At 35.1% G+C, this 26203-nt stretch overlaps 1 protein-coding gene across 1 annotated transcript in view; it reads right to left on the bottom strand.

The window, feature by feature from the left end:
• Positions 1-26203, bottom strand: part of TRHDE (thyrotropin releasing hormone degrading enzyme) — a 394910-nt gene that overhangs the window by 120414 nt on the left and 248293 nt on the right. Inside the window, exon 7 of the mRNA XM_059683656.1 lies at positions 9424-9489. Within this exon, the coding sequence (XP_059539639.1) occupies positions 9424-9489 (66 nt within the window). The remainder of the gene's footprint in view (positions 1-9423; positions 9490-26203) is intronic.

Below are 26203 nucleotides of genomic sequence, written 5' to 3'. Positions count from 1 at the left end.
AAATCTATCAACTTAGAAAGGTTTATATTTTTTAGTGTCAAAAGTGGTAATATTGCTGAGTATGTAGTTCTAGGCTATTACTTGAATGTTCCTAAAAGAAAACATAAAAAAAGGAGAAAAATAAATTAAAAAAGGAAAAGAAGGAAAACTGCTGATGCAAGGCCTAAATAAGTTAGAGAAAAATGCCTCTGAGGCAAGTTTATTGTACTTCTCAACTAGCAATCTAACTAAATGGTACTGTCTGCAAACAGTGAGAGACAGTTCACTGATAGGTGTACCCAAGTATGTGCATATTGAAAGATCAGCATGCATTTACATATTCATCAATATGAAGATACATCTGCCCATCAGCCTATGTGTCTAATAATTTCACAGATACATTTAAAATTATAAAAAATATTTCATAGCCTCAAGCCTATTAGCTAAAATGCATAATATTTCTTGAGCCCTTAATAAACAAGTAAAAGAAAGCCAGTAAATATAATGTATAAGGTCTCCCATGTTATGACCTACAGAAGCACCAAATAGAGATACATGTCTTCAAGAATAAAGACTTTTCAATTAATGCTAAAAGTGGTCAGTTTGCCCTAACTGGTTTGGCTCAGTGGATAGAGCGTCGGCCTGCAGACTCAAGGGTCCTAGGTTTGATTCCAGTCAAGGGCATGTACCTTGGTTGCGGGCACATTCCCAGCGGGGAGTTTGCAGGAGGCAGCTGATCAATGTTTCTCTTTCATCGATGTTTCTAACTCTCTATCCCTCTACCTTCTTCTCTGTAAAAAATCAATAAAATATATTTCTTTTAAAAAGTGGTCAGCTTAAGATATTTTATTCAAAGGCAAAATGATAAGGATTCAATCCGTGGATGTATATAAACAAATTAATTGAAACTGATGAATAAAAGTAATTTCTCTCTGATTCAGGATTATAAATAGTTTTGCTATTTAATATTTAAAAGTACTTGTTTTTTATTAGAGATACGATTCTTAATCCTCACATCCATGAACTCTTTCCTTAAATATTTTTTATTCTATAACATGCGTATTAATTTTAGCTGTGTAGTTATGTGTTAAATAAAGTAAATAATAATTAGGTGAAATTCATGACCAAACACCAACAATGATAGCATTATTCCCATACAAAGTATGGAAAAGTAGGTTTTTAGTTGCTTGTATGGAAAATAATACAATAATAAATAAATAATATAAGAATAAACTCTGTGTTTCACATACTCACAACCGTAAACCTACTTTCACACTCCCCTGTTTAGTATTGAATGAACACAGCAAGTTTTATGAAGTTTTAACCTTTTTTACCTATAGCATATCTAAAGCTGCACAACACTTTATGTAAAACATGGAGAAATCTGAGAATATCTGTCTATGGTAACTTATTTCAGATTAAACATTATTCAGTTACTATCTGGATGAAACAATACTATCTCTTCCAAAAGGAAATTAACTTTGACACGCTGTCTCTGTTCCTCTGTTATTTTCTGACTTTTCATTTATCTGGAAACCTACATTCAAGGGAGCAAACACTCACAAATTTAAGTCAGTAGCTACCAAATAAAAATCGTGTGTATACGTGTTAATATATAACTTTTCATTGGAACACAAGTTATTGAATATGTTGTTGCTACTAATAATCCCTATGGCTTTGTGCCTGTCATTACCTTCAGGCTATCAGAATTTTATGAGCACAAACCAATAATAATCATATTTCCATTTTGCTTTTTATCCACACCTCATTGCCTGACATTGATTTGCATAAGCAATTTCCACTCTGATAATTGGAACCAAACATCTTGTTGTAGGTTACCTTATGGAAAAGAGCAGTTAAATATTAATCAAGAGAAATCGTTCTTTATTCAACCATGTTTAGATGATATTGAATTACCCTAATTGGTTGAGTAGAAAGGTGACTCATTTTCTGACATGGATTTCAGGCTTTGAGTTTATATCAAGCTTAACAATGATCTTTCTTCATAATTTCAATTCCCTGGAGTTGAATCATAACAACATGAAGAATGATATCGCTAAACTCAAGTCATTAAGACAATAGTGTTTCCTTTGAAAAGAAAAAGCAATAGTACTATGCACTAATTATTTTTAATGGCCACTGAGCCAATCAATATTATCTGAGGATTTCATATAGTTTTATTATTCTATTTCCAGAAAAATATGTAACTAGGTAGATTAAAACAAGTAAAAATGAAATAAGAATGATCAAAGTCATGTACAAAATTCTATCTAAAAGAATCATTACATGAATCACTTACTTTAAAAATAAGCCTATAATACTTAGGTAATGAGGATTTGAGCTATTGGAACTTAATGTCCAGAAACGTAGATGACTGGAACAGATAGACAGATCTCAGATAGACACATTAACCAAAGAACATATATGCGTATATGCATAGCCCATGGACACAGACAATAGTGCGGTGAAGGCCTGGGGTGGGGTAGGGGCTTGGTGGAGGTAAGGCGTAAGGGGAGGTAAATGGGGGACATCTGTAATAATATGAACAATAAAAAAATAAACTAAAAAGAAAATCCTAATTTATGGATTATATGCATAAGCATTGCTACATAGAGGTGAAATTTAATGTTTACGCACTTAAACCATAACATCCCTAGGATATGAAAGATGTAAGAATAGCTGAAAGATGCTTTGAAATGGACAGTTTTTATTAAAGGAGGATTCAGGGGAAACTTTTATTCATGGGAGCAAGAGAGATTTCAGGGAGATGTGAAAAATAATCAAGAACTTCTAGAGTCAGAAAAAAATAAGGATGGCAAAATTGCAGTATATTTCTATTTTAGAAACCATATAGAAAATGAAAGTCAACAACAACATTGGGCATTAAAGATTGTCCAAGTGGGAAAGAGGATAGAAATGCAGTTCCACTGCATATACTCCATCCCAGTGTCCTGCCAGTAAGGAATCTGTTTCTGCTGGTGATATGATAAGAAAATCATATTCAAACAATGTATTATTAAACAGATGTGAAGCCCCCAAGGAATCTTGACAGCTTTTATTTTACAGGATAACATAGGAAGGAATTTGGAAATATTTATGCCACAGACAAATATGAGGTGATAAAGGTAAGAATGACATTGTGCATAAAAAGGGTGATTTGAGCCTGTATACAGAGGGAGTTACTGCTGACCTGCCTATTGCATTTCATGCCGACTCTTCCTACAGGTAATGTGTCATGCATTTGTTTTGTTTTTTTAGTCATCTTTACTCACTGGAATCATTGCTAGGAGAAAAGCTTGGACTAGAAAAATATATGTTTACTCTCCAGATGTCTTATGTATAGTTGGTCTTAAATTAAAAGCAACTTAAGCAAATTGCTGCGTAGATTTTTCTCCCTACATTTGCCATATCCCAGGAGGATCTGACCACCTGGAGATGAGGAAGATAGAACCAACAGTTGTGATTATGAAAACAAAATCTTTGAAATTCTTACATTTATTTTTTAAAAGTTATTCACAATAATAAGTTCCTTATCTTTTCTTCTTTGTTTCCTCATTTTAGGAGAGAAATAACTTTAGAAAATTGAAATCTGGTACTGACACTACTTAATCAACTCACTTATTCAAAGAGGAAACTGGGGATTATAAAAGACAGGTAACTGAGCTGTAGTCTAAAAGAAGTGAATTATGGTCACTGATTGTTTGATTTTCTTAATTTCTCCCATCATAAATTCTTATAAAACTACTGAAATCAGTTGAAAACATCTACTCTAGCTATTTTTATGGCTAGAACTCCAGAAAATTCTATGGCTTTATTAGGTCTTTTATGTGAAACTTAGGACATTGATTGAGAAGTATTGCTTAGTCTTAATACAAATATCAAGAAAGAGAGAAAGGCATTAATACATTTTAAATCTCCATATGTTAATATGACAACCTACAAAAATAATACAACACGGTTTAATCAATAGAACGAGGAAATTGATAGATTAAGTGTGTCAGATTGCCTGTTAGCAATTCATCACCATTCCCACCGTGTTCTACGCTCTTGTGCATTGTATGGCTTGAAAGCACTATTTACTGGAATCCTTTGATAGTTCGGCCCAAGTTTAAATTCCGCATGAAATGCACACATACGCGCTATGGAAAGCATGAAAGAAGGAGTCATCATTGCTCAGGTAACAAAGAGCAGGCATGTGGGCTTTGGCAAAGGCCAAGGTAAGCTACTCCCTTGCTATGAATCCAGATAGGCAGCTGAGGATATGGACATCAATTGCCTGTGATACTTAAATTTCTTGAATTTCTGAAGTTTAGCAGTGGCTTTCCTGATTTTTATTCTTCTAGTCCTCCCAACAGTTTTATAAAAATCACATACTCTGTTAGATACCTTTCTGCTTGATGTACTTAGCATGGTTTTGGTTTGTCTACTGTGTTACATACCAGAAGTGGTATATTCCAGGGAACAGACCCTCCAAGAAGAAAATCTACAATTGTTTCCCTGTCTTGATTAGATTTAAATGAGGTAAAAGCATTGACAATGGGTAATAAAATCCTGGCAATCCATGGTTTTCAAGGCCTAGACAGATTCTTAAATTATTATAGTTGCCTAAATTGAAGAATTGGCTTTGGGAAAAATAAATGACTATTTCAATATTACAACACAGGAGAATAGAGAATTAAAAAATCTGCAACAAGAATAGTTATTTCTGCAACAAGAATAGACTGGAGAGATTACAAAAAGAGTACAGTAATCTCAGTGCTGCAGGTATTGGTAGGGAATCAGAGATGGTCTCTAACTATGCTAAAAGATGTTGTGAATCCTTTAGCCTTAGAATCAATATAACTGAAGCTCAAACTAAGGTTGAAATTCTGAGTGGTAAAATCAGAACTCCAGCAAACTTTATGGCTTTACTAGGTCTCTTATGTGAAAATTAGGACATTGATTGAGAAAGTGTGGGACATGAAGAAGTAGAATGGAAACCTTTAAAGTCTAAATTCCACTGTTTTCCTTGCCTTCAAAAACAGCTCTTGTCTCTGAAAAAGTCAGTTGCTCTTATTTAAGTCCCCTGTAATGACATCATCAAGGGCGAAGCCAGTTCTCCTCCTGACCAACCTCTAACCACCCCAATGTAGTCAGACCCATAAACAGAATCAGTTTCAGCAGATTTCAGGCACACAGGTAGAAATCCTGACCTTAGTAAGGACAACAGACATGCGGAAAATCACTGAGGAACTTCAAAAAGTAAGTTCTCAGAAAATGTCATTGAAAATAACTATAGTTTAATAACAAACATGTAAATTACCCAGAGCAAAATATGAAAGTGTAACAAAATATAAAGTGTCACAAAATAGGAAAAGTAACTAAAAAGCAGAGGAAATATAAGTTGTTTCTTAATACTGGCAGAAGAAACATATTACCAGCAAAAATTCTCAGTAATAATAAATGCTGATTTGGTTGAACTAGATATAGTGCTATAGCTGACCATTAAAATAATGTGGGGTTTAGGGACACCAACTCCCTCAGAGTCAAAATCCATGTGTAACCTTTGACTCCCCCAAAACTTAGTCAGCCCTCAGTAACTATGGGGGTGGTTCCAGGACCCCTATGGATACCAAAATCTTTGGATGCTAAGGTCCACTATATATGGCATAGATCAATGCATACAATCAATGCTCCACATCTGTGGACTGCCAACCATGGATCAAAATGGTACAGGTATTTTTAAAATCTGTATATAAAAGGGACTCCCACATTTCAAACCCCTGTTGTTCAAGGGTTATATATATATATATATATATATATATATATATATATATATATCCATATAGTTTTAATATTCAGATGATTAACTTATCAATCAAGAACAGGGAATCACTCAGATTTGCACATCTAAGTTACAAATTTTTTAATCAAATTAAAATACTTTCCATAATTAAAGTATCAAATCTAAATTATCTAACTAGTAAAATGTATCAAATAAATCTTAAATTCAGAGAATCTAAAAGGTGGGAAAAATATTAAAGAGTATTTTGTCCAATTCTTGCACTTTGTAACTATAAAGTCCGAGACCATGATAGGTTTGAATTACTTGTAGAAAGCCTGCATTAATTAGAAACAGAAATTAGAAAGAAAAAAAAGAAAAGAAAAGAAACAGAAATTAGAGTTACTTGTCCCTACTCATTCCATTGCCTCTTGCCACCCAAAATATGCCTGTTATTATTTTGGGAAATGGATTATTTAGATAATAGATATGTGCAGTTTACAAAAAATGTAAACATTTCTATGTTTTAAAAACATATTATTTATAAGTGGCATACAAAATCAAAGTTTCAAGCTTTGTTGGTTCTACACCTTACTTCCAATTTAAACATCAAAACACAAACTAATTTACTAATGGTAGCCAGTATAACGCTTTTATGTATGTATACACTATTTAAAAAATGTTTTGAGGTCATTTATTTTTAAAAACTCCACAAGACTGAATGATTTAAGCATCAGACAAAATTCAAGAAGCAAGGGGAATTAGACAAAAATGTATCAAGAAGACCAGACTAAAGAAAATTGTGGTTATTCAGTATAAAACTGTTTTTTAGACTTATTAATAGCTGACCCAATGGATTATGTGGCTATTAGGAGCAAAACATTTTTCAAAAAGTCTCTGAGTCCCTCCTACTGAGAAATATATGTGCGATCTGAAAATTAAAATATATTTTCCAATATAAAATTATTACAAAAGTTAGAAAAATATAGTTTAATCTATACACAGATACTTTGCAAATTAAATATGAGCATGTGAACTCACCTGAAAAGCTACTACTTCTGTATATCATTTTTATTATATTTAATATATAAAATATTAAATTTATTATTTATTATTTATATTTATTATGCAGGATGGGCCCAAAAATGTATATACACTTTGAATGATTATGAAGTCAGTGTTTATTAACATACAGTTCATTTTCAAAATTAAGTGAGTTATCAGCTATTAGAGTGTGTATGCATTTTGGGGATACCCTATATATTTATTATTTATCATAAATAATTTTTCTGTGTTTGCATTAGTAAAAAAATTTTGCCTTGTTCCCAAAAGAACATGAGTCAAAAGCATACAAAACTTGTAAGATAACACAAAGGTTAGGAGAAAATAACACACCATTATTATTGTTCCTGTGTGAAGTATGAGAGCTAAGGACCAAGTACAAAGAAGAAAGAAGAAGATAAAGAAGAGGAAGAAGAAGGAGGACAAGAAGGACAAGGATGGATAATAATAAAGAGAAGGAAAGAAGGAGGAAGAAAGAGAAAAAAATATAATAAGGCATAATATTTGGAATCGCTTACACCTGTAAATCTAACCTGAGTCTGATTGCAAATATAAACTTCCATTTGTCAACACAGAAACAGCCATGGTTAATGTAAAGACAATTAATAGATTTTCCAGCAGAGGTAAGCACTGACAGTCCAGATTAGCTCTTTCAACAAGACTATAAAACCAAGACTCCCTGGAGACTTGTGGATGGGAAATATATTAATATCAACTCTGTGACCACTCAGCACCATGACATAAAGTGTCTGTTCAGGAGGTCATTTCCAAAATGTATCCCATACATCTTCATGCACAAGAGATGATAAATTTATCACCTAGACATAGGGATCCACTGTAAACTAATCCAACTGCTGATGATACACTAAATCAGCTTGAGTGATGAGTATAAATAAAGCTGCGAGGAAGTACTGAAGGATACAGATCCTTCTGATCAATGAGATGTCACAAGGCGAATGAAATGCAATGTTGACAAGCATAGAGTCCCTCCGTTGAAAATTAACCAAATCAAGTATCAGAGCATAAAGGTACACATTAACACAAGCTTCAAATGAAAGTTTAATATATGGGAGTCAGAGGGCAAATAGTCTGTTTCAGATAAAACTGAACAGACTGGGTCACTAGGATTGGGTGAATTAAAAATTGATGTATTTTGCATACCATAGAAAGCAAGACAGGATAAAGAATAATGCTGCAAGACAATAATCCTTTCCAAATAATATAACTATAGTTATTCAATCTACCAAACAAATCCATACACACAGATGAGGAGAAACAATAAAAATTGTATACAGAAAATGATTTCACATCAACTTGCTACCAGGAAATCCAATTTGATTTATGTTGCCTTAAAAAAGCTTAGATATTTTCTGGAACTGTCATGCTACAATTTCAATGGGGAAAAACAAAAGAGTGGGGATAAGGAAGGGCATTTGTCCAGAAAGTTTATATTCATGGAAGGCACTCCTTGAGAAAAAGGATTTTCTAACTATGTGATTAGAATAGAGACTTTAGCACCTGGTCAGTAGCTTCAGTGGAACTCAGCTATTCTAAAGGTGCCCCTAATAGAAAGAGCTGATTAAAGTAAATTTCAACCTCTGCTGGAGCAAATCTGTAAAAATATTTCCTAAGGAAAATTATTCTTCAAGAAATGTATACTTTTTTCTTTGTTGTGTAAAGTATATGTAGCTTTGTCATAATTTGTTTAACTCTTGCCTTGTATTTTTCTTTTTTAGTTTATTTTGGGTAAAGATAGAATTAGACTATTAAAATATGACCTGATCCCATATGTAGTTTATTTAAATTTCAAAATGAAAAGCTTACTAAGAACAGATAAGATTGATTGCTCTCTCTGTCTTGGCATAATTGTATTTCAGGTGAACATCAATTTACTTTAAAGGACACTTCTAAGTAGCAGAATGCATCATAAATAATTCATCAATCACAGCTGCTAGGAACATGATTTACTGCAATAGAAGCAATGGAATAAAAGTTACATTTTTCTATGTTTGTGTTTGCTTTTAAGAGTTAAGAATCTTTCTTTTCTAAGAATCCACTGTTAGATTCCGTACTTCATAGTCCAAATGCAGTAAGATAAAAATGGTTTATTTTTGCCCTTTATTTAAAGTATTGTATTTTCTAATTTAAAGACATTTAAATAACTTTGGAACAACTAGCAATCTACACATGTCAACAATAAAATAACATAAAAGGCACAAATTTGAAAAATGAAATTAAGATTTTCTCAAATACATATTTTGTAAGGCTAACCTAGTTTGTTTTCACTGTATATAAAATTTTAAATGGAAGAAAAGGGAAGCAGACTCAAACATCTTTTGTAGATTATTTAAGATCTGATATATTTGAAAATTACTTCAATTTTAAAATGTGTAGTAAAGAGATTCTAAATGGTATAACAGTTTGAGTTTTATCGGTTGGTATAGTGAGTATCTTACCTCTTTCATTTGTAATATGGGAAGATACTGCTTACCTTACTCATCCTAACGGTTTCCATCAAATTCAGCAATTTTGTATTGGCAATTTTTCAAGCTGTGAGAAATCTTTAAAATAAATATGAGGACAGGAAAAAGATAAGAGAAAATAAAAAGCTTTTTACTTACTTGCAAACCCCTCTGAAATACTGAATGGCCCATAAAATTTGCCAGCATTCTAATTAAAGCAGCACCCTGTGGGAAAAGAGTATTTAAAAAAAAAGAAAAAAAAAGATTTTCAACCAAGTAACATTATTCTAAAAGTATCCTATATTAAACAAATATAGTTTGACTCACTCATGCTACTTTATTCTTAACAATAGTTAAGAAATAAGAAAATCATGAATACAGTATTCCTCTAATTGGTAACAATTGCATTTTTTGCTTTGTGAATCACAGGCCAATGAATGACTTCAAAATAGAAATCTTCTGGACAGAATATCTCAGGGTAATAATAAGCTGTAATTCAGGCGTAATAAAAATTGTATTAAGCACAATGTATGACAGAGTTAATAAAACATGATTCTTTGGTACTTACAAGTTCATAATCCAGTAAGGGAGAATGCCCATGTTAATAAATAATCATATTAAAATATAGCATTCTAGTAACATAGCTACTTACTCTAACCCTGGCTCAAGCAAGAATAGTTTAGCTATAGAAGTAGAGAGCAGACATACCAAGCAATCAGATTGTTTGGTTTCAACTCCTGGCTCTGACACCTACTTGCCATATTAACTCAGGAAAAAAAATATTTAACCTCTATGTTCCTCACTTTTCTCACTTGTAAAGTGTAGGCAATAACAATCCCAATTTAATATGGCTGTTCTGAGCTTAAATGAATTAATATCTTAAGGCATTTAAAACATGGTCTGAAAAATAGTAACCATGATATGAGGGTTAGCAATCAGTATTTTATTAAACTAATTATTCTTATTTCCTGTCTATTTCTTTTAGAGGCTGGCTGTAGCCATATATCCATATGCAAGTAAAACATGCCATCACTATAAATATTTAGAGTAATACAGGAAAATACTAATTTAAGAATCTACTTTACCTTGAGAACAATTACTAAATATTACAGAACATGTAATCAATATGAAACATTCCAAGTAATGATGGTTAAGCCTGGATGACCACAAATTTGTTTGCAAATTATAAATAAGCTTTCAAGAGAATATTTCAATCTGCACAAAATTGTTCTTAACTATGGCATGGTGGATTATAAGCAGCAAAGGTTTAAATATATTAAAAAAGCCTGGTTTTAGGGGGGCAATCCTTTTATGACTTATACATCGAATGCATAGGCATTACAAATTCACTCTCCAGTAACTCATTCTTACCAGGTGACTCATTTTTTTATAAGAGCATCATACCGACCATATATAGCCTCATCTGTCTAGGCATTTCCATTGTTAATAAAAGTGTTTTCTAGAATTCTGGGATTTTAATGCAATACAATACTCAGGCTCTATGAATCATCATTAAAGAAATATTATAAAAATTTTCAGTCATCACCAAAATTGCTCCCAAATTAATATTCACAACTCAATAAAAGATAAGCTGGCCAAGCCATAGAGTTCCGTGCCTCTTCTGATAGATGTTTCTCCCACATCTTGTACTCTTTGCTCTTTCTCTGCTTCTTCCTATCTTCTGCATACTTGCATAGGTCCCTAAGATATAAGCATCTATCATTCAGTCTGGGGACCAAATCAGAATTCCCTTTAGAACTTGTCAGCTCTGCCTCTGGAATTTCCTTCACGAGCTCCCCAGTGTAATAAAATATACCCACCCCAACGGGGGAACAATCAATTCTACAGCAAAACCACTTGAGGAGTGAGACTCTGGCACTCAAGCAGTCATCTCAAACTTTCCTTCAGAGAAGAACAGCCATCTTCGGATGATTTAGGTATTTCCCTCCAGGTAATGATGACTTGGTCTCTTGTCGAGCTATAAAAACTATCAATTTAGCATGGGCTAATGGCAACAGAATCCTTTCTAATCATAAAGAATGTACCCGTTTTCCTGTCTCGGTTCAGCTGGAGCAGAGTGCTAACTAACAGGAAATAAAACCTAGAAATATATTCAACATATAAAAGCTACATATCGCTGAACCCTCTATTATTATTATCCTGTGTAATTTACTTACTTTTTAAAAATATGCTTGTGTTGCCCACTCGAACATTTTAAATTCTCCAGAGTACTTTGCACTCTTCTGTATTTAACTGGCCTTTTCTTTCCAAAGCTACATTTTAAAAATTCTTATTTCATAACACTTCATACCAGATGGGCTCTCCAACTGTCATCTTGTAGCCAACATTCATGGCACCAACTATGTGTGGCTTATAACAAGGATCACACCTCTTAATGCAGGATAACTCATTGTAAATATTAAATACCCCTCCCCCCCCCCACACACACACACACACTGAATCCCAAACATTTTTCACCAAGTATATATTATTTACAACGGTAACATACTCACTTACGATTCAAAATCCCAGCCCCAATCAAACAAACTGGGTACCAGGCAGCCTGAATAGCTTTATGAGAATAAATAGGTGATTTCTACAAGATTTCTATAATTTTGAGACTTGCTCAAGAAAACCCATCATAATATTTACTATACTAAGGTTCAGGGAGATATCAGGATGGAAACTACTACCTAACTCTTTAAGGTTTCATAAAGAATATTCCACAAAAGTATAAACCCATAGATCAGTAATTTCTCTATTTGGGATATCTTTTTCATATAAGTTCTTAGCTAAAATTTATTTCATTTTACATTGTAATCACTTTCATTTGTGTCAGTCTCAAAGACAGTAAACAGCTGCAGAGAAAAGACTGTGCCCTATAGCTTGGCACTCCCATTCCCTATGCCAGGCCCTTAACGTAATAACTGCAGGAGAGAGAAAGAGAAATTAGTTGCACGCATGGCAATTACTTTGTATTCTTGAAGACTACTCGGCCGGGATACAGAGCTTATTACTTTATTGGTGTACGTTAGTGATAAATAATCACTTTGAAGAGAGGGAGATTGCAACTAATGTATTCCTTGAACATACGCTTATTGAGTGAGGCAGTGTGCTCAGGATCCTGTAGAATATAAATAGGAATGCCACAGTCCCTGTCCTCCAGGACCTCAAAACCTCGCAAGTGAGAGGAGAAGACACAACACAGTATGAGATGAATTGCAAAAAAAGAAAAATATTTGAGTGTATTTCAGAAAAGGGTAAGTTTATTGTATCTGGAGGGATGCATGTCAAAGAAGATCGAAAGATGGGACATTCCTGCTGGACCTTGGAGAATGGGTGGGATTCCATAAGCAAAGGTAAGCAGGGCACCTTTGCATGGTATGGCAGGAATGGTCTTTGCAGAGTCCTGGGGTTATGAAAATGAAAAGCACAAGTAGACTTGGTCTGTGTGACTCACTTCTAGAGAACCATTGCAAAAAAAAAAAAAACAGTTCCTGGAATATAGTAGGTTCTCAATAAATACTGAGGCACAGTAATGTAGGAAAGGTAGTCCCAAGATTTTATCAGTTGCAAAGGGTGGAACTAGGATTTTCACTCCAGTGAGAAGGTAATAAAGAGTCAAAAAATATGGAAATGCACAGAAAAACATAAGTCCTAGATAAAATTATTAATGATGTACCTGCTTCACTCATTAAGCAACTACTGCATGCCATATTTACATTATTGTAAAAAAAAAATAAAAACACCACACTATTTTTATTTGTCAGATCAGAAAATTGAGGCTTAAATAATTGGGTAACTTACCCAAATTAACACAGACAGTAAGTTATGGAGCCAGGATTAGAATTCTACTAATATCTAACTCCAAAACCAGTAATCTTAATGAATTTGGATTAGTTTTTGTGATCCCAAGTCAAAATGGTTACATGATACTCTCCTTGAACATAGTAAAACTTAGAAAAAAGAAAATTCTTAGAGTTACTCAGAGCTTGCTATCAGTAGATGTTCCCAGGAGATGATAAAGGGAAATCTAATTCAATGAGACACAGTTGAAATAGCTGAGCAATATGTCCAGGATTGGCAATGGGATAGAAGACATACATTGGCTAGCATAATAGAAAGTCTGGTGGTCTAGGAGACATAAAGCTAGTTTAGAGCAGCTTCGGTGAAAACAAAGGGCAAGCAAAGTTTTCGACGGTGACATTTTATATCAGATACTGTGTGTGCATGTGGCGGCTGTGAATATACATGGCTCAGATTTCTTCGGCATTCGCCATCCTAAAGGCTTCACTTTCCTCAGTCTAATCCCAGCCAATGACTGAGCACGGCAGTGGAACCAGGTGAATAGGGGACTCCTCTAATGGAAAACTCTGGCTTCAGGACTCCCCATTGGCCTGGATGGATGTTTCTTCCAATTGGGCTGCTGTCTGAAACTCTAAACCCAATGCTTCTTCCTTCCCTCTCTCTTAGCATAGGCTGTGAATGTCCTGGTCACAGTGATCTCAAGGCAGCTCTCCCTACCTTCATGGCTCCTTTCTCAAATAAATACCTCACACACCATAGCGACTTCCTCTCAGAAGACCTGACCCAGTAGGGTAACTCTAAATGCTGAGTTCCAAACAAGTATAAATTACTGTTCCCTTAGCTGGTATATTCCACTTTACACATGTGTTTGCCATTATCCAGGGTATGACCAGGTAAAGAAATCTATATCATTATATTCAGTTTACATATGGGAAAGACTGAGGTAAAGTAATGTGTTGAAAATTACACAGGTGTAGTAGTTACTGGAACATTTTTCCCGATTTGCATCCATGCATTCAGTTGTTGAGATATTTGTTAGCATAGAAACCTCTGAGGTAAGACTTTATTGTTACAGTCTAAGTAAAGAATTTAGTCTATTGATTCTAAATCAAAGTACTTTTAAAATGTAAATTTCTAAATAATGTGTCTGCATTAAATGTGGGCATGTGTTGAGTGCATTCGAGTTCTAACATGATTTGTTACTGAATAATGGCTTTTGGTCTGGAATAAAAGCATATCTTAAATCCTCCATGGTTTTTCAAAGACATGATTTTGTTGCAATAGTTCTGTAGTTATATTTAGGATCTGAGTAAAAGAAAAAAGAAAATATCTAATCCTGACTATTGCTTACACACAAGTTGATTAACAAAAAGAAAGGCAGAGAAAGAGAGAGAAGGAGTTTTGTAAAAAGGGAAAGAAACTTTTAAAAAGAAGCAGAATGAGTGTCCTATAGCCCCAGTCATCCATACTTGGAACCTTGGAGTCTTCTGATTTATTACTTCCTGAGGCCAAACCTCTATCCCTGCACAGAGAATTACTACACCACCTCCAGGTGATAACCTCAGATGCATTCTCACTTTCACAAGTTCAGAACTACATCAGACTAACTTTAATAATTACTTCTGAAGAAGTATAACATCTGTTAAAAGTCCTAGCTCTGTCATCTACAAGATGTAAGAACTTACATGAGTTCCTTGAGTATCTACAATTAGAATAGATTACAGTGATGGCGAACCTATGACACGCGTGTCAGAGGTGACACGTGAACTCATTCTTTTGGTTGATTTTTCTTTGTTAAATGGCATTTAAATATATAAAATAAATATCAAAAATATGTCTTTGTTTTACTATGGTTGCAAATATCAAAAAAATTTCTATATGTGACATGGCACCAGTTAAGTTAGGGTTTTTCAAAATGTTGACACGCCGAGCTCAAAAGGTTCGCCATCACTAGAATAGAATAATAACAACTGCTGCTGCCAATGAGGATGATGATGATGATGATGATGATGATGGTGGTGATGAAGATACTTACCTCAAGATGTTTCTGAGGATTCATTTAAGTCACGAAAATAAAGCGCTTGGAACAGTGTTTGGTATATAATACACTTCAACAAAAGTATGTAACTGTCTTCATCTTCATCATTACCATCTTTTTCATGTTAGCTCTTTGCCCCCCAAAACTATTTTTTTTTTATTTCCAATGGTAGTAAATCAAGACCATACACAATGAAACTCACCTACCTACCAAGTTATTTTCCATATATAGGGGTGGACAAATGTAGATTTACAGTTATGAGTACTTGAAACAGTTTATTCTTATGTTGTTGTTATTTATTAATTTTTGTGTTATTTCCATACCAACAACCATAAACCTCCTTTGCCTACCCGGTAAAACCAGCCTCTAGTTAAGCTGATCTGCTTATTATCCCATGAGCACAACCCATACCCTCATGTTTTTATTATACTTTTACTTCAATTGTAATGATATCCTTTTCTAATCTTATATTCTAAACGCTATTCATTATTAAAAAGCACAAAATCTATACTATGACATGAAGTGTCCCACAAATATATTAGCCCTCCATGCTTTCTATCCTCTTGAGTCATAAATTTTTTAAGTCTAAACTACACAATTTATTAAATTATTTTAAATCACTTGTTAATTGATTCACATGATTGTTTCTTCTTTCCACAATTAGATATGGGTCATATCATTTAGACTTATTAATGGCACACCTACCAGTGCCCTAACTTTTTCAGTGCCAGTGAAAGATGGTCCCAGCCAAGAGAGGTATCCACCAACTACTTGCTAGTTTCAAATCAGCAATCCACACCATAAGCCTGCAGCCAATAGTTAGGTACTCAATCTTCCCTATAATGAAATTCAGCATATATGCTAAACCAGGACCTTTTGTTTTTTAGTATTCTCAAGCAGTAGTATTCAAACAGGGTAATCTATATGAAAATCAATAGGAAACCAAAATTGAAGACCACAGATGCAGGGACAAGAAAACAGGGAGTTTTCAACAGTGTCAAAAATAGCACTTACATGAAAGCATTCAATTAAAGAAATTTGAAACAGAATACTATTATAAACTCACATGAATGTTCATAGAAGAAAAAACATGAGCAGAAATTAACAAAGTAGAAAATAAAGAAGTGGTTGAGAAGATGAAAAATAAAATATATAAATATATTTGGGAAAAAAACATTTGCTATGACTTAGCATTCATTCAAGCCAATATATTGCCTGGACAGTGTTTCTCAGTGGTCAGGGTTCAATTCCCAGTCAGGGCACATGCCCACATTGTGACTTTAATCCCCAGTTGGGGACATGCAGGAGGCAGCCAATCAATGATTTTCTCTCATCACTGTTGTTTCTATCTCTCTCCCTCTTCCTTCCTCTCTGAAATCAATAACAATATCTTTTAAAAGAGTCACAGAAAAATATTAAAGGATTCAAAAATAATAATAATAACATATCTTAGTAAACTAGGAAGAGAAGGAAATTCATTAACATGGCAAAGGCCATCTTCTAAAAATATACTGATTGGTGAAACATTTTATGTGTTCTCTTTAAAGATGGGAATAAGACATATTCTAGCCGAAACCGGTTTGGCTCAGTGGATAGAGCGTCGGCCTGCGGACTGAAAGGTCCTGGGTTCGATTCCGGTCAAGGGCATGTACCTGGGTTGCGGGCACATTCCCAGAAGGAGATGTGCAGGAGGCGGCTGATCGATGTTTCTAACTCTCTGTCTCTCTCCCTTCCTCTCTGTAAAAAATCAATAAAATATATTTAAAAAAAAAATAAAGATGGGAATACGACATATTCAAAAGCATAATAAAATAAATGAACAAACAACAAAATTATGAAGCAAACAATAAAAAGGAATCAACAAATTAGTATTATTTAGAGATGATTTTAAAGATCTTACAGAAATCCAAGAAAATCTATAGACGTAATCTATAAAATCAATGAAAGAGTGCAGCAAGTTTACCTGACACAGATCAATACATAAAATCAAGAAAGTGATATAAATCAGTAAAAACTAATTTAAGAATCAATTTCTAAAGAGTCTTATTCTCAAAAGCAAAATACAAGCAAAACCAAAAATTATAGAGCGATATTAAATGTTGTTCATCATTTTCATGGAGAAAATTACATAACTTAACCAACTCACAAGGACCTAAAAATGAAAAGCTGGTTTTCTTGAAAAACTAGAAAATTGTCAAATAGTTTAAAATTAATCTATAAAATCTTCAGAAGATTTTTTTTTCAGAAACTGTCTTCATTTTAACATTGATTTGGATTGCCAAATAGTTAACAATAGCAACTTTGAAAGATAACAAGACAGGGAGAACCATCACACTCAATATACAACCAAAAAAGCTATAGTGATTAGGCCTTAGTCAGGGATACATATGTAAAGCAGGGACCAGAATATGGAATGCAAATGCATAAAAACTGAGATTGGTAATAGTTGATAAGGTTAGTATTTATTACAAAACAGTGGGACTAGGGCAAGGAACTCAATAATTAGCACTGAGAAGATTAATTATCTAAACAAAGTAAAATTACATTTCATATCATAACATAAAAAGGCAACAAAAACATCCAAATGGATTAAAGAACAGAATGTAGGGTGTCCCAAAAATATTTATACACACACTTTGAATAATTATAAAGGTAGCCTTTATTAACATACACTTTATTTTCAAAATTGAGCTATTGGCTCTTAAATTGTGTATATATGTTTTGGGGACCCTGCAACCCAGGTATGTGCCCTGACAGGGAATCAAACTGTGACCTCCTGGTTCATAGGTCAATGCTCAACCACTGAGCAATACCAGCCAGGCCACTTTTTCACTTAATAAGCAAAATGCCAAATATTCAAATGCTTGAAAGTTAACTATAAAGTAATTTATAAGCACAAAATTTAATTGCATAGTTAAATTCATTATTCTTTCTAATTTTTCTTTGTAATTTTATTATATATATTGATGCACATAATTTTAAAGTATACAAAATAGATACAGTATATATTGAAAGAAAGAAAAATGGGCAAGTGATTCTTATGAGAACAGTGTTTTCTTAAATCTGGCTGTTCTTTATAATACCAGATTCTGGCCTGTATTAATGACCTTCTGAGAGCCACCTCGCTAGTCTCCCTGCAATTCCCAACATCCATGCCTTTGCACAACCTCTTCATGCCTGAAACCCCCTAATTGTCCCAAATAAAGTCTTAACTCTAATATAACTTGTCTTTACTTAACTCTAATATCAGTTTTTCTAAGAAATATTTTTTAATTCAAGCCATAATTAAAATTCTATTACAGTACTTGTTTTTAAATTTACTTTGACCTAGAGCAGTGGTTCTCAACCTTCCTAATGCCGCGACCCTTTAATACAGTTCCTTGTGTTGTGGTGACCCCCAATTTCATTGTTACAAATTGAACATAATTAAAGCATAGTGATTAATCACAAAAACAATATGTAATTATATATGTGTTTTCTGATGGTCTTAGGCGACCCCCTCTGAAAGGGGCATTCAACCCCCAAAGGGGTTGCGACCCACAGGTTGAGAACTGCTGACCTAGAGCAATGTCTAACTTTGAGAATTGACATATAACAAGTACTTTCCATACCACTAGGCCTTAGGAGGAGTGGGACCATGTCCTGAAAAAACCATTTTTTTGCTGCATGAGCAGTCACTCAATATGTGTCTGTTGAACTAGATAACTAAGTAAATGCATTAATATGTGAAATATTAACAAAAACGATAGCCAAAAAGAAACCAAGAAATACACATAATGGCAGCATTATTTGGGACAAAGATTAACTCTTGGTAAACATTTCTCCTGTTTTCTAAAGACAAACCCAAGTGGAGATCTCAGAAAGAAAATAATTATTTAAAACTAGATTTTATTTTAACAGATTTTATTTTTCATCTACATTGATTTCTCTTTGGTGATGCCCAAAGTCACTTCCCTTTTCTAGACTTTCCCTAACATTTTCAATATTTCTTGATACTTTTTTCTTAAATAATCCATCCATTTAACCATTAAATTATAACCCTTAATAATACAAGATCCTTCCTGTATTTACAGTAAAGTCATAAAGAGACATGCCTCCAAATCTCAGACACCTAAGTGTAGACACCTTGCTGACTGCCCCTACACTGGAGCTCTGCCAAGGGCAGCTGTAATGACAGTGACACTGGAGGCAGAGGAACTATGGGAGAGGACGGGCATTTTTGTGTAACCTTCATCCTGCCAGGGGAATCTGTTTTGCAAGTTATGAAGAACTGATTTTATAGTCATGGGAACATGTCTCTGCATATTCATGTTTAACGTATATTGTTGAACTATTCCATGCCATCAACCGAGCATTCAGAAAGTACAGCAAAAGAAAACATCATTTGCAAGCTTAATAACCAAGCCAAAGGAAGCTGGGGTCTTGAGATAATATTTCTAAATCCTCCACCAATAGCTAACAAAAAGTAAGCAAGTGCTATTGTCTGAGTTGCTAAGAAAGAAGATTTTAGCAATGTTATCTTTTTAAAAGTATAAAGAAATCAATCCAGCAAAAGTATAACAATAGAATGCACAACCCTTTTTTCCTATCTCAGCATCTGGAAGCACTGTTCAGAATGGACATGATATTGGGATAAAAAATATAATGCAGTAAAAAAATCATTCTATTAGCATAATTTGAAATAACTCTGCATTGAACAAAAACATAGGTAAAAATGTCAGAGGGATACTACAGAAAATCCAGAGATAAGACAAAAGGTCTTAAAAGCCGCCCTAACCGGTTTGGCACAGTAGATAGAGCTGTGGACTGGAAGGTCCCAGGTTCGATTCCAGTCAAGGGCATGTACCTTGGTTGTGGGCACATCCCCAGTAGGAGGTATGCAGGAGGCAGCTGATCAATGTACCTCTCTCACTGATGTTTCCAACTAAATATCCCTCTCCCTTCCACTCTATAAAATATCAATAAAATATATATTTTTAAAGAGTCCTAAAAACCAAGATAAAATGTTTTTCTGGGGAAAAAAGGCCAGCCAAACACTTAATAATACTTTTCAAATATATGAAAAGTTCATATCAAGTACATGTGGTTGGTTGTACAACCACAAGGAAAAAAAATGACTAAAACAGAGACCTGAAAGAAAGAATTTCTTTTTTAAAATATTTTTATTGATTTTGAGAGAGAGAGGCAGAAACATCCATCAATGTGAGAGTGAAAGAGGCAATCTTTTGGTGCATGGGATGATGTCCCACCAACTGAGCCACACTAGCCAGGGCAAGCAAGTAATTCTTAACCATGAAAGACTAACTATTTGGCAGTAATCATCAATGGAATATGTAGATTGTCTTTCAAAATGTAGTTTGAATAAACTATATTTGCTTTTTATATTAAGGGTTAAAGTATTATTTAAAAAAAAAAAAAAAAAAAAAAGGGTTAAAGTATTAATCAGCCAGAAAGCAAAATATTCTCTAGTAAGACCTACCATAATCAAATAGCTGTGCATGGACTCTTGCTTAGCCTGTCTCCAAACTGCCATTTTCTTTGATTTATTCACTTATTCATCCATCTAACCCAGCTTGCCAATAATGTGCTTGCTGCTCCAAAATCCTTCTCTATCATAGCTCATTGTTATTTCTTTTGAGAAGACAGTGTCCTAATAATTGCCAACACACACACACACACACACACACACACACGAACAAACCTAGGATAGCATCTTAAGGTTCTATATATTTATATACAATAAAGGAAAAGAAATCCAAGCCAAATTTTCAATAATCCCAAATTATACTGGACAAGATTTTTTTGTTTTAGAACCCATTAGGCTAGTTATTTGTTTAATTTTTTATTGATTAAGTTATTACATATGTGTCCTTATCCCCACATTACTCCCATCCCCCCCACTCATGCCCTCACCCCCCTGTTGTCTGTGTCCATTGGTTAGGCCTATATGCTTGCATATAAGTCCTTTGGTTGATCTCTCTCTCTTACCCCTACCCTCCCCTACCTTCCCTCTGAGGATTGACGATCTGATTGATGCTTCTCTGTCTCTGGATCTGTTTATTTCATTTCACTATATCATTATTTAGATTTGAAAGAGTAGATATTTTAGAAAGGAGTAATATTAGGAAATAATAAAAATAACTGGGTGTGGACCTAAACATACAATATTTTTCCATTTAAAATAACATTTAAAGAACAAAGTTATTTTATTTTAAAAAGGGACTCCAGATTTTTAAAACTTTTCTAAAACATGTATACAGTCAAGTGGCTTATCCTATATAATGAAAACCTAATGTGCTAAGTGTCTGGTTGTCCATTCAACCATTCAAAGCAGAATATCCTAATGATATGCTAAGGCCACTCAACCACTTGCTATGATGTGCACTGACCACTAGGGGACAGATAATTGATTGGTCAACCAGTCGCTATGACATGCACTGACCACCAGGGGACAGATGCTCTGACCAGTAGGTTAGCTTGCCACTGGAGTCCAGCTGATCAGGTCTGATTGAGATGAACCAAACATGCCCTGGAGCCCTTCTGCAGTCCCTCCCCAGCTGGCCAACCTCCCACATCCCTCCCCAGTTCCAATCATTCACTGGTAGGATCCGTTAGCCTGGCCTGTGCCCTCGTGCAATCTGGGACCTCTCGGGGGATGTTGGAAAGCCAGTTTTATCCCTATCCCACAGGCCAAGCCGAAGGACCCTATCGGTGCACGAATTCATGCACCGGGCCTCTAGTTTCTAAATGACTATAGACTGAAGTAAATTTGGGGCACAACTGTATTCAGAGTATTTCATGTAAACACCCACAGCTTATTGGTCTAATGCAGAAACTCTGAATTCAAATATACCTTAGTGTAAATTTTATTGTGGGTGGGATAAATGCACTTTGGGGAATAGGTGTTAAAAGATGCTTCCATGGAAAACTAAGGAAAGTCAAGTCAAGAAGATTTGAAACTTGGATATCAGTTCTCTGGACTTTCAAGCATACTTTCCACATGAGCAAAATCACTAGACATGACCATAAATAACTGTGTCCTTCATGTGGGCTCAGGATTGTCTTTTTCCTGTGAAATCCAGTATGCACAAGGTGCTTACTCATCCAGACAAAATGTTGCCGGGCCTTCTCTTACAGCAGAAGCTTTATTTAGCAGTTGTACCGAATATCTCATATGTTCTGACACCACTGACAAGGACAAGAGCATAGTACATTTTTTCATTAAGCATCCATATGAGAAGCTCTTCAAGGATGGGCTCACACAAGAGGTTGATGAGCTTATTTACACAGATGGGCCATCACGGAATTCAAGAACAATATTGAATAAAGCCACACTTCCAAACTCCACTGGGCTATAAAACTGAATTTGCCATCCTACTAGATCCATAATAAATAAAATATGTATCATCAGTAAAAAAACGGCATAACTAATCTTTCATTCATTGTAATTACTCCACATCAGAAATGAAGCCATTGGAATCTCCACATCATTTTGTCACTCAGATACATGTAGAAAAGCAAAGAAGAAAAACATCTTGTCTATGGCATGGGTTTGATAGCTGAATGACATTTTTTAATCTTTATTGTCAGATTCATTCATACATGATATGACCTATTTTCTGGAAGGTAAGAAAATTATTTTACTGTCCCAATATTTGAAAGATAAGGGAAGTAATTGCTTGAGTAAGGTTTTCTCTGTCTCCTTTTTTATTATTCTGACTTCAGGGCGAGTTTACAGAGAGAATGAAATGCCCAGATTAAAGTTTCATCACACCTCCTTCAGATGTTCTCAAGAAAATAAATTAGCCACTTCACATATTTCATTGAGAAATGGATTATTTATTTCCTTGCTTCTCCTTTAGAAAAGCAGAAGTTACAACTTCAGTTTGTATGCTTGTGGGTGGCAGAGTGTATTGGGGAGCAGGTTAGTATTGAGAATTTGATAACACCTAGACATCAGTCAATAAGATACAAGTGTTCATCACCATCCCCTCTTGTAAAACATAAGGACATCTTTTGCCTCCAGCTTTTGATTTTTGTTTTTAGTGTGCCAAAGAACAAATTTATTCTGTACCTGGAGATTTTCAAAACTCAAAAACATACTATGCAGGAGACCAAAGCAGCAAACCATTTGTCATGAAGCAAACTCTTCTGAATTGGTGGCTCATGGGCACAAAGAATCAGCCGGTTTAATAGATGAACAAGCAAATAGAATCTTGTCAGAGTTTATTCAGCAAACCCAGGAAAAATTCCTTGTTTAAACTTTTCATTTAAGGTATAGTTTTGTTTAATAGCATTAAATCAAATCAATAAAATCTGAAGTTTCCATATCTGACAGAGGATGAAGAAATTAATTTTAAGAGAACATATTGTGGTATTCCACAGATCAGACTTTGGAAAAACCACTTTGTAGGATAAAACTTTCCCAAGACACATACATAAAAATTTACAATGCCCTTTCTCCTAGGAACCTAAAAAGAAGCATTTAACACTCTCTAAGCAAATACCTGCATCACAGATATTTCTGTTATTACCTTTTTAAACTTTAGCTTCTTGTATATAGCAGCAAATTTCTACCTCTAGCTTTTCTCCATTCTCTTTATAATCAATAAAAAAACTAACACCACCCAAACAGACAACAAACAAACAAAAACATTGATTGTTACCACTCCCAGAAGGCCAGGAGAAATAAATCACCCTAATACCTGGTGATGTAGCACCTTTCGCTTTAGGAGGCAGTAAAGGTCAACTTGAGTTTCTTATGGTTTAACACAGAGTAAATGTAAAGGGAAAAGGCAAATGACTTATTTCTTTATTTCTGGGAGAAAAGAAAAAGGGTTCTAGTTTGCTCATAGCAAATCTCCCCCAGATTTTACCAACAACATTAAGGCTTCAGCTAGCAACAAGGTCAGTGAAATGAGACATTAAAATGAGCTAATAAACATTTGGCCCAAGCTATAAAAATGTTTTCTCAAGCAGAAGTGAAAAATAGTAAAAGATTTAGCTCTTAACATATACAAGAGTGTAATTAGGAACAAAAATGCCATAAAGGGGCAGATCAATGGTCAGTCTGACTGTGAGCTGTCATGACACAGGCATCAGACATGCTGAGAGGCAGGTATGCTTGTTGTCTTCCTGACCTTCATCTTGGGGGTGAGGGTTATGCCCTCAACATTCCAAACTTCCCCCACCCCAGGCTTGTCTAAGGAATCACAGGATGCCAGAAATGAGGAAGTGCCAATTAATGCTTAAGGAAAGTAATTCAGGACAAGCAACAGAAAAAGTGCAAATAGTTCAAACTAAAGAGCTCTTATTGACTTGTGTAGTAAACACACAATGCACTATACAGATGCCATATTGTAGAACTGTACACTTGAAACCTATATAACTTTATTAACCAACTAAAGGTCCAGTGCACAAAATTTGTGCACAGGTGGGGTCCCTAAGCCTGGCTGGTGATCAGAGCCTAATAGGGCCATCACACCCAATCCCAATCAGGGCCAGGCCAGCTGGGACCTTGGGGTCTGCCAGCTCCCAGATAGAGCCTGCCAGCTGCTGGATGAGGCCTGCCAGACAGGGCCTGCTGGACTGGGGCAGGGACCACAGATGGTTTACTGTCCGGGGGAGGGACTGGGGGAGGTTGGCTGGCCATGGGAGGTTGGCTGTGGGAGCACACTGACCACCAGGAGACAGCTCCTGCATTGAACGTCTGCCCCCTCATGGTCAGTGCATGTCATAGCGACTGGTCGACCAGTCATTCCAGTATTTAGGTCTTAAAGGCCACTTAGGCTTTTATATAAATAGATGTTACCCCAATAAATTTAATTAAAAGATAATAAAGCATGACTTTGCTTAATAGTACAGATTCATATTTATTTATCTTTTTTAGGCTATTTAAAATAAAAAACAAAAATAGCTCATCCTGGCTGGTGTTGATGAATGGTTAGAGAGTCAGCCTGAGAACTGAAGACTCAAGGGTTCAATTTCCCGGTCAAGGGCACGTACCTTGGTTGCAGGTTCCATCCTCCACTCTTGGGAGGCAACCAATCAATGTTTCTCTCACATGGATGTTACTCTCTCTCTCCACCTCCCTTCCTCCCTCCCTTCCATTCTCTCTAAAAATCAATGGAAAAAATATCCTTTGGCTGATGATTAACAACAAACAAATGTATTGAAAGTAACAGCTGTTAGGAATTGAAACAGCTAGAAATTAAATTTGTATAATTCCTTTAAAGGGTTTGGAGGGTTAAATTACTTACTGTTAAAATTTATTCAAACTACAAGTATTTATTCTGTGCTCACTATCTATAAGGCTCTGAACTAGATATTCAGTAAGATATCACTAAAGCTTTGATTTAGCAAAACTGAAGAGGACTAATTACACAAATATATCAAACTAGTGGCCCAGTGCACAGATTCATGCACATTGAAAGGAAATTAATTAGAAAGTGGCTGGCGGGGTGGGACTGGGAGAGATGAGCCAGACATGCCCTGGAGCCAACTTTCTATGGTCCCTTTCCCGCCGACCATACCTGGGGCAGCGCTGGGGCTCGAAAGACATCTGAGGAGTGAGCAGGGAACCTCCAACAGGTGGGGTCTCTCAGCCTGGCCTGTGGGGATCAGGCCGAAACCAGCTCTCCGACATCCCTGGAGAGGTCCTGGAGTGTGAGAGGTGACACAACCCGGAATCGGGCTCCCTCCTCTCTGGTTCCAGGTGTGTCACCCAAGAATCATCGCTGCCAAGTCACAGCAGCTCGGCAGCTCCTGTGTTGAGCATCTATCCCCTGGTGGTCAGTGTGCATCATACCTACCGGCCAGTCGGACAGTCACTTAGCCTTTTATATATAGATAGTTAATTACAAAATATAACAGCTCTATTAGAAAAAAAAGTGTCTCTTCATGTTTAATGAAGAATGTACTGTCTAAACATAAAAAGAAATAAAAGGATTACCAGTCTAGTGTAAGGGCACAAATGGAATTGTTAATGTATGAGTCCTGACTCCAATTTTTACTAACTTTGTGATATATAAAGAACTTATATAAAAGTGATTGGTGCATTTTAGAAGATTTAATTGAGGTTATTTCAGACATAAA

Source organism: Myotis daubentonii, chromosome 2 (assembly GCF_963259705.1).
Source record: "Myotis daubentonii chromosome 2, mMyoDau2.1, whole genome shotgun sequence".
Taxonomy (NCBI): domain Eukaryota; kingdom Metazoa; phylum Chordata; class Mammalia; order Chiroptera; family Vespertilionidae; genus Myotis; species Myotis daubentonii.
This window is presented reverse-complemented; position numbering and strand designations above follow the sequence as displayed.